Here is a 19725-nt window from a genome sequence, read left to right on the forward strand (position 1 = left end):
AATTTTAAAACGTGCTCATTTTCGAATTAACTTCTTTTTTCTTCATTTTATATGATCTGAAGAAGAAGAAGAAGGTATTGAAATTACAAGATAAATATGAACAGGAGTATTCATATATAGTAAATATTACAATTGAGGTGGAATAATGAAGTCAATATAAAATGCATAAATCATTTTTTCCCCAGCTGTCTTTTGTTATCAATTATGTATATAATGACTATGAAAGAGTTATTTACTAACAAATTATCTTTGGTCAGTTTTTCTATTCTATTTAAAATAAATGCATAATGAAAAGTACACTGTATATTTGTTAAGAGAGAACCATTATATTTTTGCTGTTTTATAATTATAAATCAATAATGAATAATAATGTTTTTACTGTTTGTGGTTGGCACATGTAAAAAAGCAAAAAAGTAATCTGTAGAAGAAGCTTCTGTTTTAAATAATTATTATAAATTTCTTAGAACAAAAAATCAGATACAGTAAATCCTTGCTAATCCAGATTAATTGGGGGAAGAGGTCATCTGGATTATGCAATAATCCAGATAAGTGAAGCAAAAGATAGTCCTAAAATTCAAAAAAACTTAAAACACAAATAAATGGAAAATTTAATGACATAGGTAGCGCTGATGAAAATAAATTTAAAAAATATCGCTGTAGAGGCTTTGTTTAAAAACTATAAAAAGACAATACATTTATCCATTGATAGATGGATAAATGTATTGCCTTTTTTTCTTTTTATACATTTATCAGATGGTGTTGGCATAGCATGCCAATGCTACTTGATCGTTGCAGTGATTACCACTTAAATACAGCTTTTTCCAGCAACATTTTTGGCATTTTTATTGTCTCTCTATTTAATACACTGCTTTTATCACATCCCACATCAAATTTTAAAGGAAATGTCTTTATAGATTCTTTTTTTTTTTTTTTTTTTTTTTTTAATATCTGACAGTCTGTTGGCCAATACCAAATTCTTCAGCAATTTTTTTTCAAGGAACACCATTTTCAAGTTGTTCCATCACTTTGAGCTTGTTAATGATAGTTAAAGTAATGTGTTTTCTTTTTATTCCACTTTTTAATTCTTTAGAACCCATAATTATATAAAATATGTTAACTTATGTACATATGTATATACGTATAAAGAAGGGATGTGATTGTTGATTAGCTTATTGTAAAGTAGTTGTAGAGCTTTGGTGAAATAAACAACCTGTAGGCTTCAGATTCATTACCAGCTCCAAAAATAGTGGTTGCTACCTCCCAGCTAAACAATTTTTCATACTACTCAAAACTACTTTTAACAATCTTACATCTACTTGGATAATAAACAATAACCAAGCTGTCATCAACACCTTCAAATCTAATAATACCATAACCAGCATAGAAATTTTTGATTTCACCAACCTTTTCACTTCAATCCCACATAGCCTACTGGTATTTGTGCTAACAACTTTATCACAGATACAAGGATAAATTAAATATAAGTGATAATACATGGAACAATTATGTAATCTCTGTTTACTTAATAACTATATCTTCGATGGCAAACTTACTTATAAACAAATCATTGGTGTTCCCATGGGTTTCCAAATTTCAAGCTTAGTATCCAATCTATTTTTACACTATTATGAAGAACTATTCACCATAAACAATCCTAATCATAACCTTTTAGCTTTCAGATATGTAGATGACATCCTAGTTTTAAATACAAACTTTGAACCTATAGCCAAAGCAATTTACCCCATTGAACTTAAACTAAATAAAGAAAACTCCACTAATTACATAGCCAACTTCTTTGACCTCCATATTACTCTTAGCAATGCTTCATTACCATATAATATTGACATATATCATAAAAGAAATAAAATTAACTTTGATGTCATTTACCTTACCCACTGGCATTCCAATATTTCCAATAAAATACATAAAAATATAATTTGTATTCAAACTATTAGATTGGCTAACATATGTAGTAACCATTTACTGTTCACCAAAACTAACTACTTTACAATAAGCTAATCAACAATAACATCCCTATCTATTTTATAAAGTACTGTTTCAACATAATTTCCCATTTGATCAGAAATAAATTCAGTTATAATTTCCTATGAACTGGTCAGTTCTAATCGTATTTGTAAAGTTCTAATATAATATGGTGGAATTCTACTACTTGGTAAGTAATAACTATACATGATTTTGATTGTAATTATTTTCTTCGGAATGATTACTTTGTTTCTTTACTCGCTAAGTTTCTACTGTTAAGTTTTCACTTTTCTCATGTATTCATTTGATATGTTTTAACAATCCTTCATGAAATTACTAATAATTCACTTTCCCACATTGAGTCTATGTTGACATTTCTTATTTTGTTTTCAGGTACAGATTACAATATATGTAGATAAATGTAAAATTTCCTTTGGGTCTTGGATCTTTCAAGTATTAAAGTTACTTTAATGTATACACAAAATGTGGTAATTTACTACTCTACCTTTGAATATCCACCTCTGGATTTATTTTATACTTAAATTGTATAGCCACCCTTGGTTTTTAGTGACTTGATATTGCTATTTTAGTATAAATTACTTTCTACAGTCTCCAAACTACACTACTACTGGATCTAGAGGCATCCAGTTATTTGTTTCCTTGGAATTATTTCATGTTCTTCCATTTTCGGATTTAAACTAGTTTTGTATCCTTGGACTTATTTCCTGTTCTTTCATCATTGTTCTTCACCTGCTCTTAACTACATCACCATTGGGTATAAAGTCACCCAATGATGCTGCATAAGCCAGTTATTTATATCCTTGGAATTATTTCATGTTCTTTCATCACTGGATTTAAACTAGTTCTGTATCCTTGGAATTATTTACTGTTCTTTCAACATTGGATTCTTACTACACCCTTTCACCTTTGGAATTATATCTGAAACTACCTTTGGATTTATTAAGACATTCTATCAATTGCAGTAATGATTACTGATATCACTTCAATATTGGTTCACTCTATTTTGGACTACAGATTATAATTATTAATCTAACTTTTCTCTATCTCAGAATATTATGTGATTCTTCACACATTTCCTTCTTTCTATGCTTAGATATGTAAGCAATTACTCCCCTAATTTGTAATTTTTCGATTTATATGAGATTACACAACTTCAATTGTCAGCTTAATATATTGTAGCCATATCATTTGGTCTATCATCTATTAATTTTGGTTGGCAGGGTTGTTAAGGCTAATGACAGTGCACTGCTGAAACAGGATCTAGAAAAGTTGAGCACATGGGCTGAGAGGTGGCAAATGAAGTTTAACATTGACAAATGTAAAGTACTACATATGGGAAGCAGTAACCCCAGAGTAACGTATCAACTCTGTGGTACTACATTGACAGTGGTAGAGAACAAAAAGAACCTGGGGGTAATTGTGCAGGCAGATATGAAGTTTTCTGAGCAGTGCAGACGGTCTGCAAGAGTAGCTCATGGTGTCTTGTCAATGATATACAGGAATTTTTTTTGCAGGGATAAGGAGGTGATTATTCCCTTGTATAAGGCAATGGTCAGGCCACACCTTGAGTACTGTATACAGGTCTGGAGGCCTCATTTTAAGAAGGATGTAGAGCTGTCGGAATGAGTACAGAGAAGGGCAACAAGATTAGTGAATGGAACAAAGGGTTGCTCTTATGAAGAAAGGCTTAAGTTTTGCAAATTACAGTGTCTGGAGATTAGGCACCTGCAAGGTGATCTGATTGAGGTGTATAAAGCCTTGAATGGTTTGAGCATGCTCAATGCTGATGGGATTCTTCTTCTTGCTCAAAATAATCACCTGAGAGGGCATAAATTCAAATTGAGGAAAGACAGATGTAGGATAGACATGCGGAAGTTTGCCTCTAGCCAGCGGGTAGTTGGTTGGTGGAACAGACTTCTATCCGTTGTTGTGGAAGTTGATAGCCTAAATAAATTTAAGGTTGAGCTGGACAGGTATTTAGAACGAATGGAGGAGTGAAATGGGAGCTTTTTTTTTTTTTTTTTTTTTGGCTGATGCTGCATAAGCTTGCTTTCTTGCATCATATGCCTCTACTAATGCTAATTTTGATCTGCATTCTTTTATCACTGCTGTGTTCAATACTTTTTATTTATCTATGATTGTTATGTTTATTTTTGTATATCTTATGACTTTATTAGAGTAAAGTCCTATTATTCCAACCACATTCCTTTTTTACAATGCTAATCTTATGTATCTCCATGCATTTATTTGTTCAAATATAACAATAGAGGTCACTATTTTCCGATCTTTTTCCATTTCTTCACAGCTCTCTATTAAGTCCATTATGCTGCTATAAACTGCTTTATCATGTAGCTACGTTACTAATGTGGTTTTGGTTGACATGCATTCATCTACTCTACTAAATATGTGTGCTGTATTTCTGTATTTCCCCACCTTTTTCCTTCAGCTATGTATTATTTTCCTGCCAGCTTACTTCTGCTACGCATTACTTGAAAACTCCAGGTATCATTCACTTTCTTATTATACTTTTGGTTTCATTTTGTTTCTTGGCAGGTTTCGACTTACATATTTTTTCCGCCTGCTTTTTCCTTGCAATACAAGCATTTGATATTAACTCCTTTTTATACTAACGCTTACAAAGCCAGAGCCCTTACCATAAGGTTGGGCTTTGCAACCCCAGCTAGCTCAGTGTGATTTAACAACTTTTTCTTTGCTTTTTATCTTTCTACTATCTATTTCTAACTTTCTTCCCATTTGTAAAACTATTAGTGTATATGAGGTTGAACATTCCTACTATCCTCCTCCTCCTCCTCCTATCGCTATTTTTGTCTTTATTTACTTAACTACTCCTTTTTCCCCTCCCTATCTTCAATTTAATACCTCACCCTATACCATGTGCTTGTTCCAAATTATTTAATTCTAATTTATACAAAATTATAACATTTAAATCCTACACAAAACTCTACATATTTTTATTAAAAAAACACCTTTCTCCATTCTGAAAACACTTAACTATATTTTATTCTAACTTGATCCTTATTTTAACCATAATAATTGATACTGTGTTGGGACTACCTTATCCATACTGTAGAAGAATGTGCTAATTTCATTTTTTTTTTACTTTTTGGCCTTTCACCTTTCTTCTACTACTATGGACAAGTACAGAAACGTGTTTCCTGATACATGGTCAGGTGTAGTCCCCTGATGAAATACCTGACCACGTATCAATATTTACTTCAGCTGACATCAGATTCTGCATATTTGCCTTGCCGGTATTCGACTTTTATCTAAATATGTCACCCATATCTGATGACAGCTTTACCACATTTTATTTTATTTTATCTTATTTTATTTATATTGTATTTTACCTTATTATTAATAATTTTACTTTACAGTTCACTCACCTCCTACTGGCTTTGTAATTCAGCCCATAATTTTCTTAATTCATCATAACTTTTAGGATATTAACATTCTTTCACCTTTTACATATCTACTATACTTCTTTTTCTACTATCCTTACCTTTCTAGTCACAGGCACTTTGTGTAATTTTCACCTCCAAGTATGCATACTTTATCTAATATATCTTTCATACATACTTACATATAAAGAAGTAAGCGATATAAGCAATAACATGCGTCCAACTTAGAGTCAACAACGATATTGAACAACACGCAAGGCAACGTAATGTATATTCTGTCTCTCTCTGCACACTCAATTAGTGTGCAATCAGAGTTACTCATCTGCCTTCCTAAATCCCGTGTGTCTTTCAACATACTGAACTGTGAACAGAAACTGGTTAGCAAGGGTTTACTGTATTTAGAGCCAAAAAACAGTTACTAGCTCACCTTCATTAGTCAACTGAATTCGTAACTTTCTTATCTCAATCATGGCTTTGTAACGTAAACCATTTACTGCACAAAACTGAGGTGTACAACCAGCATACTCACTGGCTCCAACTGCTTTCAGCAATATCATTACATCTCCAAGGTATAAAGAATGACTCTGAAATTCACAAAATGAACTGTAACACATTTGTAATAAATCTTAATGCAGTTAATTTATGTATGTTAATATACATTTTAAATATATATATATGGGGTGGACAAAATAATGGAAACACCTGATATGAAAGTAGCAGTTTTTGTAATGGCTGTATGACATATTTATGAACATGCAGTGATTTTTTTTTCTTTTTTTTTTTGTTTCTTGCAGATAGTAATGTGAAGGAAAGATGATAAAAGCTGATGTTTATTTAGAGTTGATTTAAAAAGGTAATGAAAAAAATGACTGACCTGTCTGAATTCCAATGAGGTCAAATTGTTGGTGCATGTTTAGCAGGGGTATCAGTGATCAAAACTGCTAATCTGTTTCATATATCTACAGCAACTGTATTGAAAGTGATGTCTGCATTCACCAAGTATGGAAAAACAAAATCTGATAGGATGAATTGTGGCAGAAAATTGGAGCTGACTGAAAGAGATTGCTGCACACTGAAAAGGATTGTAGCCTGAAAACATAAAACTATTACTTTTCAAAAATAACTACAGAACTTAATGTGAGTCTCGGCATTCCAATTTATAGCAAAACAGTTCAGCAAGAAATTCATAAAGCTGAAATTTATGGTAGGGACTTGTTACTGATCGTAATGCTAGAAAGAGGATGTAATGATGTAAGGAGCCAAAGACTGGACACAACGATTGAAAACATCATATTTTCATACAAATGATCATTCGCTCCTTTTTCCAACATCAGGCATAGTTTACATTTGCAAATGCCAAAGGAAGAGTATCATCCTCACTTGTGTTAACCATCAAACACAGAAGAGGAGGATCAACAATGGTTTAAGCAGCAATAGCTTAGTATTCTTTAGAACCCATCCTCACCCCAAATGGGCAAATTACTACCACTGATTACTTGATATTCTGAATCACCAGGTTCATCCAAAAGTGCAAACATTATTTCCTACAAACAATGCCATGTTTCAAGATGAAATGGTGCAACACACACACAGCCAGATATGGCCAATCTTGGTTTGAGGAGCATGAAACTGAGGGTAAGCATCTTCCACCAGATTTATACATTATTGAGCCACTGTAGGCATATTTTGAGAGCAGAATGAGAAGCATATTTCCTCCACCGTCATCACTCAAGGAGCTTAAAACGTTTCTCCATGTCGGATGGTCCAATATTCCTCTTAGGACAGTTCAAGATTTATACGAATTGATTCCATAAAATACAAGTTATTTTAAAAGCAAAGGATGGCCTAACACCATATGAATGCATACCTATAACTGTTATCACAGGTGTTTTCATTATTTTATGCACCCCATACATATATTTTATTTATTAATTAATTTTTTTCATTTCTGAAATCAGATTTAAAAAAGTATAGTGTAATTAATACACGAGGCTTTGGCATATATTTACACTTGTATGCAAAACTTAAGAACCAGTCAGGTTTACACCTGTAGCTTGTCATAGGAGAAGCTGGAATATGGGAAAAGCATACCAAAGGAACTTCGTGAGGTACAAAAATGATGAAGGAAACAACACCGACACAACAATGGAAACAAAACAGTACAGAGGGACTTTATTCAAAAATGGCAACATAGCACTGGCTGCCATGATACAGATGCATCACTGCCAAATGTGGAACAAAGGGAAAAGGTAGTCCTCAGTAGGAGATATGGCCACCCCTAATATCGATGCAGGCTTTGCACTGCCTGTCCATACTTAGAACAATGTAGTCAATAAGTTCTTGCAGTAACATCATCCTTTCCTCTGTCAGCGCCATCTTCAGCTGGTGAACATTTTCTGGTGGGTGTGGACGTGGCGTTAGGCGTCTCCCCAGAGCGTCCAATATGTGTTCGATGGGATTTAGATTGGGGGAAACCGGCAGGCCAATCCATACGAACAATATCCTCACTTTCCAAAAGCATATCAACAGCTGCAGTGCGATGGGGTGTGGCGTTATCATCCATAAACATGAACTTGGGGCCAATGGCACCTCGGAACAGATGCACACGGGGAAGGTCAGTACAGTAGTGTGACTAGTTACAGTACCGCCATCCAGTATCTGGAGTTGTGTACATCCATCCAAGATAATGCCTCCCCAGATGAGAACACCTCGACCGCCACATCGATCCCTTTCAGTGATGCTTGCGAGGTTTGTTTGTTTGTTTAGGGATTTATTAGTCATATCGGCAACTATGGTCATAGTGCACCAGATGTTTGCGGGGTGATATCGTGTGCCAACCTCTCGCCAGATTAGCTGACGTCCAAAATCGCTGCTGAGACTGAATCTTATCCCATCGGTAAAGAGTACCTTACCCCATTGTGCTGCTGTCCAGTCCTTGTGTTTGATGCACCACTCTAAACGGTGTCTCCAATGGGCAGGTGTTAAAAGGATACAGTGTTATGGTCGTCGGGCAAACAGTACACCATTGTGGAGTTGCCTGACCACAGTAAACCGCGATATCCTGCATCCAGTGCAGCTGGTTTGCAATGGATCTCGCTGTCTGGTGTCGGTCCCTCTTGGCCTGTAGGATTATATAGCAGTCATCATTGGGTGTTGTTTTTCATGGACGACCACCACTGGTCCTTCGAACAGCTGTACCTGTCATTCTGAAGACCGACCACGCATGTGAGACGATGCTATGGGCGATACCAAACTCTGCAGCCACACTCCTCGCACTTCGGACCCTCCTCGAGCTTCCCAATTATTCGACCCCGGATAAAGTCATCCAGATGTTGTCTACTGGCCATTTTGTCGTTTGTAGCACTATATGAAACCAATAAAACATCTGTAACAATCGTGCTCACCATTCGGTAATTTGCACATAACTGCTAAACTGCTGCTTTTATCTGTTTATGTGGCCCTCTCATCTCGATTCAAATTTTTGCATGTGCACCGGCTTTGCACTGAACAGCGACAGTTATGCAAATCACCACAGGCTGTTTCATTTGACTTTGTGGTTGTAACCTTTAGAAATAGTGTTGGTCCTTAAGTTTTGCACACCAGTGTACTTTTGAAATATATACAAGGTAAGTTCAAAAAGTTGAGAGAGTGAGGCAAAAGTCTGTAGGCAAATTTTTGAGGCAAAAGTTTGTAGTAGTTCAAGAGGACTACTACAAACTTTTGCCAACAGTAGTAGAGCTTCTCAAAGCAGGTTTGACATTATCTTGCTGTACAATCAACTGTAGTGAAGTCTCATTTTGTTTACACCTCACTTGGTTAGATTAATCAAATATTTTCACAGGTCAAAATAAGTAAACATCTAGTGGTGACAAATTTGAATAGCATACCAGTAGTGCTACCAAATTAGCTTCAACAGGAATTTCACAATCATCATGACTGATGAGGAGCACTGTTGTGAAACAACATCCAATTCTTTCATTTGCACAACTCTAGTTGTTTTATCTGATAGGCCTGTATAAATATTGTAGAATAAATTCCTAGAAGTCATGGAATATTTTCATCTGGTCTTAACTTTCCAAACGGGCACCCTTGTACAACAATTTTTTGTGGACAAGGGCCCTTTGGTTGTAGGTTGTATATGAAACATGTCTTATCACCTGAGATGATCTGGTCCAGAGAGAGAGATGGTACTGTTATCATACTAAGCAATCAGATTGTCACAAATTGCCACACTAGTGTCTTTTATTTGGAGGCAAGAAGATGCAGCACTATGTTCAAAAATATGGTGCAGGTTCAAGTCCTCCCACAGAATAGTTTGATATGGTACAATGTGACATAATGGCGATATTATGGTATAATACAAGGGGGGTATCAAAAAAAGTTCATACCTTACCTAGAAATAATAGCACTAGAAAGATGAGACTTCACAGGAACTTTAATCCTTTTCTATGTACTCTCCATGTATAGTAACACATTTCTCCCATCTGTGGATCAGTTGTTTAATGCCTTGATCATAGAAGTCTGCATTTTTTGCCTGAAATCAAGATTCCACTTCATGAGATGACTTCCTGAGATGAATCAAAGTGGCATCCATGCAATGGTTTCTTCATTTCTTGAAACAAGAAGTCTGACGGTGCTAGACCAGGAGAATAGGGTGGATGCTGCAGTAGCACAAATCCAAAGGTTAGCGAGAACATTGCATTCGACATTGATTCTTCAAAGGCATCAGCAGTCTTGGAACCCATCGTGTGAAGACCTTAAGACTGTGCAGATGGTCATGTAAAATGATGTGGGCAAACCCATAACTAATTCCCACCGCATTTGCGATGAAATGAATTGTCACACATCTGTCACTCAGTACCAGCTGCTCAGTCTTTGCAACTGTGAATGTTGATGGCCTTCCTTCTCTTGGTCCATCAAAGACACTTATATGACCACACCATAACTCCCATTTTCACTTTTTCACAGTGTCATAGGATAAACAATTCTGCCCATACATAGCTTTCATTTCTTCATCAATTTCCTGAGCTTTCTTGCCCTGCAAATGCAGGAACATCACTGCTTGATACTCCACTTTGTCAACCATGGTGTCCTTCCTCAGATTCTGGACATCCCATAGGTGATCATACTACCTCTGGTGTATGATCACCTATGGGAATGAAATTTCACATGTTAGTTATTGAATGTGTAGACAACTTATATTAAAAATAGCATATTCCTATTGATGTTTTATCTAGGTCAGGGTATGAACTTTTTGATACCCCCTCGTATATATATACGCGCACAGTGGATTCTGGTTATTTGGGACATATCGGGATAGTCCATTTTGGCTCAATTAAGCGGCTGCCCCAATTATGCCGGTCACTGTGATCACGTTTGTGAACCGAATTTTAATTCTATTAAACAGCAATTCTAATAAGCAAAAATAGGAGGAATATTATTCACAGGCTATAAAAATAAAGATATATTAAGCACAAATTTACACTTTATTACCTTACCAATTAAAAAAACTAAATGATATGTGAAAATCGGAAGAATATTTTCCACAGGTTAGCAAAATAAAACTAAATTTACGCTTACACACATAGCTTAATTAATATATACTGTAATATGTACATACTAACTAGTTGATATTTCTGTTCACTAACATTTGGGAGAGCGGTTAAAATTTAAAACAGTAAAAAAGATAAGCAATCAATAACAAAGAACATAGCATGCACAAATTGCAACTAACACGATACGCGCAAGTAAGAACGGAGTAACAAGTTACAAAGCTTAAAAAATAGGAATGAAGAGAAGATTCTGAAAATTTATTTATGTTTTTTATATTATTGAAGATTTCATGGAAGGGGAAACACGTTTCACCATAATACCGTAAAAACCCACAGAATTCCAGGTGTCGGTATTATCACAAATTCAATAAGATCAAGTTTACCATCCATTTAGAATATAGATTGCACTAACAGAAAAGCCCAATAAACCGGAAACTGATCGTTTTTATTGTTTTATGGTTGTGACTTCAGAAATCTGACTGGACCACGTGGTATGGTCGGAGGCAATAGTAGGGTAATCTCGAGTGCTGCAGTCTCCTGCCCCCGATTAAACGGCACATTGTCCCAATTAAGCAAAGAAAACCCTGGCTATTTTCTCAATTAGGTTCTGTTCTTTAAGATTTGTCCCAAATAAATGACTATGCCAATTAACCGGTGGAATAACTGGAATCCACTATATATACCTAGACTCAAGTTTGCTTTTTATTGGAATGAACAGTCAGAAATGTAAACAATTTGTAAATTTGATGTGTTTCAAATGAAGAAAATATTATACATGGAGAACCGAAAGAAAATTCAATTCATAAATCAGAAAAGTCAGAATAATAAATGGAAAAGGGGAAGATGAGATATGCAAATCTGTAAAGAAAGACAGAAACTGTCAGAGAGTCCCTATATAGTGCTGATTATTTCTTTTTGTGGGCAATGAAAACAAAGAGGGAAAAGAAACAACACTATTACCTTACTAAGGATAGGTAGGTTACAATCTTGTAACCTACCTATACTCATAAAAATACCCAAAATAATAATTTAATAACAAAAAATTTATGACAGATTAGACTATTAGTATAGCTATTTAACATATCTGCTGAAATATAAATTACTCAAACCATGTTTATCAGATCAATTATTTCACCAATTTAGAAATGCATGACATCAACCACAATGCTTCTGAGAGAGAGAGAGAGAGAGAGAGAGAGAGAGAGAGAGAGAGAGAGAGAGAGGGGGGTATTCAAGATGCTCATCCCACCAAAACCATATGAAGTGCTTCAAAACTAGAAAATAAAAATATGAGAATATACACATATTGTTTTACTGCCATTTGCTTGTGGCCAGCAAATAATGATGTTAATTTAATAAGTGTAATTTAGGCATATTTGAGCTGACTTTTTTTAAAGGAAATTTTTAAACATATTAATGGTTATTACAAGATGATATAAGCAAAATAAATAGGTTATTACCTGTCCTGCCCACACTTTTTTTATTTGATTCCATTTCTGCGAATTGTTTGATAATTTAGCCTAGGTTGGAAAGAAAATTCAATTCATAAATCAGGGTCATAATAATAAACTGAAAGGAAAAATAATGAAATATGCAAATCTGTAGAGAAAGATTAAATTAAGGTTAAACAAATAATTAATTATCAAAAATATTCAATACTTTAAAGCAAAAGACTCATAAAAACATACATTATTTTTGTATAAAGCAACATTATTTATATAAAAATGGAAACTCCATACACAGATTGATATCACCAGAAACTCCATATTACCAGATTGATAAAATGTCATTTAGCAGATATTCTATACTATCATACAGTGAAGTGTCCCCCCCCCCTTGAGGATTGATACAGTGAGTTCAATTTTTCCACTGCTGAAGCACTTTTGGAGTCCCTGTTCTTTAAATTCCTTTAATAACATACCCTGCAATTTAATGGATCCTTGAAATGTGAAATCACGACCATTTAAGTACAAATTTTAGTTCTGAGAAAGAGAAGAAATCACAGAAAGCTAGATCTGAAAAATAAGGAGAATAAAGGAATATAACTACTGCTCTTGGCCAGAAATTGTTGCACATTTAGGCTGGCATGAGCAGGTCCATTTGAATGTCAGAAACAAACTGACTGTTTTCTGGCACTGATGGGAATCATACAAAAAAATTTATTCAATGAGCCAAACTGTCAAGAGCATTTCTATAGAGAAGTTCTCTATGTAATAGATGGGGCTACAAAAATGTTTGACAAATGGTGTGCTGATTGGTAACTGATCATAACAGTCTGTTGTGACAATTTTTTCTTGAGAGTAACATGGCAGTGGTTTCCACCTTCTGCATTCTTCAGATTCACTCTGCAATTTCTTTTGTTTCCAAAAATAAAAATTTCTGCAGAGAATTTTTTTGAGATTTTAGAGGTCAATGAAAAATCACAGTATGCACTGAGGATCACAAAAAGGCATTGAAATATTACAATAGCAGTAGAATTGCTGGATTCTACTGAAGCGACAATATTTTTTAAAAATAAAAACACAGTCAAGGAACTTTTTGATCATATTTTGAACAAGTGTAATGACAAAGAGCCCAGCAAACACAGTACTATAATATATATGTGAAATTGTTATAGAATAAATACATGATAATCTTGCCTTTAATTGAGCTGAAAGTCAGTATAAACTGGACTTGGGAGAGATTCCTTTGGATTGAAGAAGTATCAATGTATCATCAATATGTAAAGGTGGTTCCAAGACTGACATAGGCAGCTACAGTCCAATTAGTTTGGATTCAGTGGAAGTCAAACTAATCAGATTGTAGAGTGGCAATGATAGAGAGTGCAATATAGTGACATTCAGATAAAAAATGGAAATTCTGAAGGCTGCATAACACAGATTTCTTAAGGGAAAATCCTGTTTAACCAACTTAGTCAGCTATTTTGATATGGTTACTCATTAGCTGGATGTAAGGAAATAATTTCAACAGTGTTTATTTGGATTTTAGCAAAGCATATGACTCAGCCACTTGTGAGAGGTTACTGTATAAGCTGGAATGTGTTGGAATTGCAAGTAAGATTCTAAAATGAATTGCAGAGTGGCTGAATACCAGGAAGTAGAGGGGATTTTGATTACTGGTTACTCTTTGTATCGATCTGATCCTAGATGTGGGGGTTCTATATGAATCAGTTAAGGGATCATCGATGATTCTGATTTTCATAAATTATATCAAATTTGCAGATGATATGAAGCTTGGGAAAGTGGCAGCTATGTTTTAATGCAGAAAAATGTAAGGTCTTACAATTGGAGGAATGGCAACCCCCAAAATAACTTAAACACTTGGTGAAGTTGAATTAAAAACAGTAGAGCAAGAAAGGGATTTGGGAGTTATATATAGTTAGACACAGTTCTCCAAAAGTGTAGATAGGTGGTAAGGAAGGCCCATGGTATCCTATCACTGATTTATTGTACATTTGCTTATAGAGATAGGGAGGGCATAATCCCACTGCATGAGGCAATTGTAAGACCACACTTGGAATACTGCCATAAAGTATGGAGAGTGCACCTAAAAAAAGATATCAAACTTCTTGAAAAGGTCCAAACACAAGCAACCTGCTTGGTGAGACCTGAAAAAGGGTGGTCTTAGGAGACAAAAACTGAATATGTGGGCTACAGAGCTTGGCAACCAGGCACCTTAGAGGAGCTCTGAGAGAGGTCTATAAGGCTCTGAGAGAGGATAATATGAAGGTGAAATTTCTACTGTTATGAATCCAGAACTAGGGACCATAAATTAATTATGAGGGAATAGAAGTTTAGACTGGATTGTCTCCATGGGTAGTTGAGGCTGATGGCTTGGATAAATTCAATGGTTAATTGGGTGGTTACTTATGTGAGTAGAGGAATACATAGGTTTTTTTTTTTTTTTTTTTTTTTTGTTATAAGGTCAGATCTGGTTGGCCTCTGTAGTCCAAAGAAAATCCTTACTTTGAAAGAATTTATCAACCAGCTAAGTCCAATATGGAAGAGCATTATCATCCATGAAAATGAATTAAGGGCCTATCCCACAGGGCCAGGATCTCGTGCCTATACTTTTGAACAGTCAAGGTGCCTTCCTCAAACATGTGGAGATCAATGCAGCTGTTGAACAAATCAGATGGGCTCTCCTGTGGGAGAGAGTGAAGGAAACAAAAACAATAGATCTTGTATACAGTCTCCTGTTTTGAAAGCCTTTATATAGTTTACTTTGAAACTGCCATTCATGTTATGTCTGAAAACTCAAAAGAGATAGAGAGACCATAAAAGCTTAAAAGAGATAAAAGGAACTACTGGGCTGTCATCACCCTATGGTGTCACTATTAGGAACAGAGAGCAGTAATCCCTTTATGTTGCAAAGTTGTAACAGTCCTGCCATAATCTCACAAATGGCTATCCACTGTTAAAAATCATCCAAACATCTACACTGAAACCCACATCAGTATGCATATTTTTGCGTGCAAAAGTATATATTTATGAGCTAATATGCATATTGTGCAAGCTGAAAAGACCAGAACTTAGCAGAGAAGGATCATTCCTCCACTTGAGATGTGCTAACTATATAGATTGAAGAGGATTTTAGGAATTTTTCCAATCATAGACAGGAATTGAAGCCAATCTCTCCAAACAAGTGGCAAATATAGATATATCATGCTCACTAGGCTGCAAAGAGTTCCACTGCATTCTGTATGTGGACATATGTTATTGTTAAGAAGGGGTTCCTAGAATGTCAGTTCAAATTTACCTCGTATCACTGTAATTTTACAGACTCTGTAAAAATGGGCCAGACATGTAGTAGTATAAGGTTTATGTAGCTGGTGTGTGTGTGTGTGTTGTGTTGTGTTGTTTGTGCTGGCAGCTTGGCTACCCAGAGGAGGCAACAATCACCTGGAAAGCTGCTTTGAGTACTTGCCCACACCTTGGGAAGGTGGGCCAGTTCCAGTAGGTAGGAAGCTCAAGGTCTCACTGCATTCTAAAGGAAAAGAAAAGCCTAACTGGAGGATTCATTATGTACCACATAAGATTATAAATGAGTGGGACTGCTGTAGTGTGTACTTTTACAGCCAGCTTTAATTATTCATTGGGAGGATTGGAGAATTCATTATGTATCACATTAGATTATAAATGAGTGGTGTTCTCGTAGCATGTACTTTTATAGCCAGCTTGTTTGCAAGTTTCAGAGCTTCGAATCATATTTTTAAGTTGTATTCAGATTTATCATGTTAATTGTATCAGGATATCAAATTTCATGGAAAAATTTCTACAATTACAAATAAAAACACACAAGTGTAACTTAATTTCTTGACACCAGTGTAGTTTACTCCTACAAAAGCTAAAGGGCAGCAAATTTATTAACACTGATTTTTTTACCAAGCTGCTTATGTCTAGCAGAGTTCAGATATGGACTCTGGGCAGGCTGTGTCATAACCACAATATGTATCAGTTCAAACTACACAAAGTGTGTGTGTGTGTGTGTGTGTGTGTGTGTGTGTGTGTGTGTGTGTGTGTGTGTGTGCGTGCGTGTGTGCGTGTGTGTGTGTGTGTGCGTGTGTGTGTGCGTGCGTGTGCGTGCGTGTGTAGAATCCTCCAGAAAACCACAGGACAAAAGTTGGTATTAGCTAATTTAAGAAACAGCTTCACATTCAATGAACCATGTCCAGTCAATATAAACGAAGCTTGTAGCATTGGAAAAACCATTTACTTATTGATATTTGAAGTAGTAAATTAAAATTAGAAATTTTTTTCAGTTACACTGCCTTTTTCAGTGGAAGCACGTCATTTCTGGTAAATATCTAATAAGAGTATTCCAATATCAGACTATGTATTGATGTAATTCCTTGAAAATTAACGGAATAACTGCATATTTAGTAGCAAAAACATTAATACATAAGTTAAGTGGCATGGTTCTGGCAAGAACCAAACACAAGAACCTATCTGAAATAACATGAAATCATCAAGAATCTACTAGAGTGACCATTCTAGGTCTCATATTAGGTTTCAATGTAAAAAAAGAATAGATATCTAAGCAGCCAAGACACCATTTACTCTGTACTGAGTAGTTATTTACTGCTGGTCCATTTAATCTTTAAACATGATGTCCTATTATAACTGATATATACTGGAATATGTACATTCAATTTTATAAATTTTTTATTTATTATCATTAATATTAAGCAATATTAGAAAATATAATTTAATATTCACTCACTTCTTGTTGTTCAGTATTCAGATGACCATCCAGAAAGACTTCTTGTATTGTCATAGCTGATACAATGGCAATTACATATGGGAGGAGATCATGTTGGTGAGAAAGTGCCAACATCTTGGCATACCTTGGGCTAATAGGAAAACACGACATGATAGAGCCCAGTGGTGTGACCTTGGATGTCCATTCCCCTAAAAAAAAAATGGCAAAAGTACTACAACTACTCTTAAATCAAGGTTTTCATATCTCTGTCAGTAAAGTAAGATTTTTGTTGACAGTATATTATCAGATTAGTCAATTTAGATTGAAACTAAAATTAACTTCCTGTCAAGATTAATAATAATTAAAATTTCATCTTCACAAACAAGCTCTTTAGGATAAGATGCAGCCCACTGTCATGCCATTTATTTTCTTAAGTCCCATAGTTCTGAATCTGATATTATTGTATGCAGGAACGTTGGATATTTGACCCCACTGCCTCTAGTGATGAAACAGCAAAAAATAAGATGGCATACAGCAAGGAACCGTAGCCAGGTGGGAAAGAGCAGCAGTGCGTAGCACACGCTTCCTGATTAGACCGGGGTTTGAGCCCGTGACCACCAAATATGGAGGATGTGGAAAGGTCAGGGAATACCACCACATATCCCGGAGCAATATGGCCTTAGTTGTTAATGCTCCTAAAAACCAAATAACAACAACAGCAAGGAACAACATGTAATTATAGTATTTTTTTTTTTTAGTGTAGTGTGATGACAAACAAATCAGTTAAGAATAACTGAAAAAAGCATGGTGTGACAGGCTATTAGAATGGAGCAGTTGGTAGAGAGAAGGCAGCATATAAGGCAGAAAAAATTTACTGTGTACAGTAAGCACTTTTAAGTCAGAATAAATCTGTAACACATCTTTTCTAACCACTTGGTTTAAAATAACACACTTAATGATGTTAAAATATGTGCAACTGCAAGCACAAAATTCAGATGGATGCACTCGCTTGGTTATGACAGTAAAGACAGAATACCAAATTCTTTAAAAAGATTTTACTCATTATAAACTAGAATCCCACAGTACCCAGTAATCAAATTTGTGTCATAAATTAGGGAATATTTCCACTGCAAAGGCTATGTCAATAAAAATGACAGAGGCTCAAAATGCACATCACAGTACATGCACTTTGTAAGCACGAAACTACAGATACTGATCACTTTAATATCAATAAAGATGGCATAGCAATTGGTATCTGTAGCTCCTTCAGAATGATTTTATTCCTGTTTTTAAAGAAGTATGAATAATTTGAGGGGAATATATCATCACCAAAATAATGAATATTCCACATTATTTATTTATTTTTTTGCACCACTAAACCTAAAATGAATGGTTATTGGAACCAATGGTATTCTAGTACTGTGAATGTTTTAATTTTCATCATGAGCAATCTGGAAATCATATACATCTGCCAACTTTTAGAAACTGGAATTCAAAAACTTTTAATACAAATGTCTTTCAGGTAGAATGTATTGGGTTTGTGTTCCAAAATGTTTCTTCCAAATTAATAATTAATGTGAATCTACCATGTAACAGAAAAATTATGCAAGAAATTATATGCATTATAAACTGAATTTTTACTATATCTGCATATTACTTGGTTCCAGATGTTTTATTTGGAAAAGAAAGGAAAGACCTTTTAGGATGCCCTGCAAATTTATATAGTAGAAGTCATAAAAACTGCATCACCCTGTTAGATTTTATGATTTCATTTAGTATTTTCCTATACACACAAAATTACATAACCCGAAAGAATCACTTCCTCATCCTGTAATATTAGCATACTGAATGCTTGTTTCAGATTGTCCAACAGATGCATGTTTTTACATCATCCCACGTGCATGAAGGCATCCACCTGTTAGCATGTATTAACAGTTTCTATTCAGCAGTGACATGATACACAAACAGTTAGTATAGTATCAGTAGTGGCAATGATACAAGGAACAAGCTTATACAGCATAAGCCAGAAAAAAATTAAATAAATAACACATCATCTATCCATTGCTTGTAATAATTTGTCTAATCCTTCCATAATTTATTCAAACTACCCACTTCCACGTCATATGGATGTTTGTTCCAACAATCATTTACTCTTTGGCTGAAAGAAAATTTTCATGCATCTCTCCTTTAACCATCCTTTTTTAATTTAAATATATGTCCCCTTGTGTGTGTCATCTAAAAAAAGAGTAAGGATGCCTGCAGCATTTAACTTACTTAAGCCACATAAACCCTTAAACACTTCATTAGATCTCTTTGCAGGTGCCTAGTTTCCCGATTAGCAATTTGCAGAAATGAAGTCTCTCTTGGTAAGGGCATCCTTTTGTGCCCCTGACTAATCCTGTTCCACCCATTTCAACAGATCTGCTTTTTTCCTAAAATGAGGCATCCAAACCTATATGTATTACTCAAGATGTGGCCTAATCACTGGCTTATAGAGTGGAAAAATTATCTCCTTGTAGTGGTTGCAAAACAAGCACTGGTGCAGGCAG

The 19725-nt window shown here is 35.1% G+C and overlaps 1 protein-coding gene across 1 annotated transcript in view; it reads right to left on the minus strand.

Annotated features, from left to right (window-relative positions):
• The window catches only part of kz (putative ATP-dependent RNA helicase kurz), a 215910-nt gene that overhangs the window by 37390 nt on the left and 158795 nt on the right, over positions 1 to 19725 (minus strand). Inside the window, exons 17-19 of the mRNA XM_090368664.1 lie at positions 17198 to 17385; positions 12436 to 12495; positions 5851 to 6007 (exon numbers count right to left, since the gene is read on the minus strand). Coding sequence (XP_090224790.1) covers positions 5851 to 6007; positions 12436 to 12495; positions 17198 to 17385 — 405 coding nt within the window. The remainder of the gene's footprint in view (positions 1 to 5850; positions 6008 to 12435; positions 12496 to 17197; positions 17386 to 19725) is intronic.

This window comes from Mastigoproctus giganteus, chromosome 1 (genome assembly GCF_048544385.1).
Source record: "Mastigoproctus giganteus isolate SK-2022 chromosome 1, ASM4854438v1, whole genome shotgun sequence".
Classification (NCBI taxonomy): Eukaryota; Metazoa; Arthropoda; class Arachnida; order Uropygi; family Thelyphonidae; genus Mastigoproctus; species Mastigoproctus giganteus.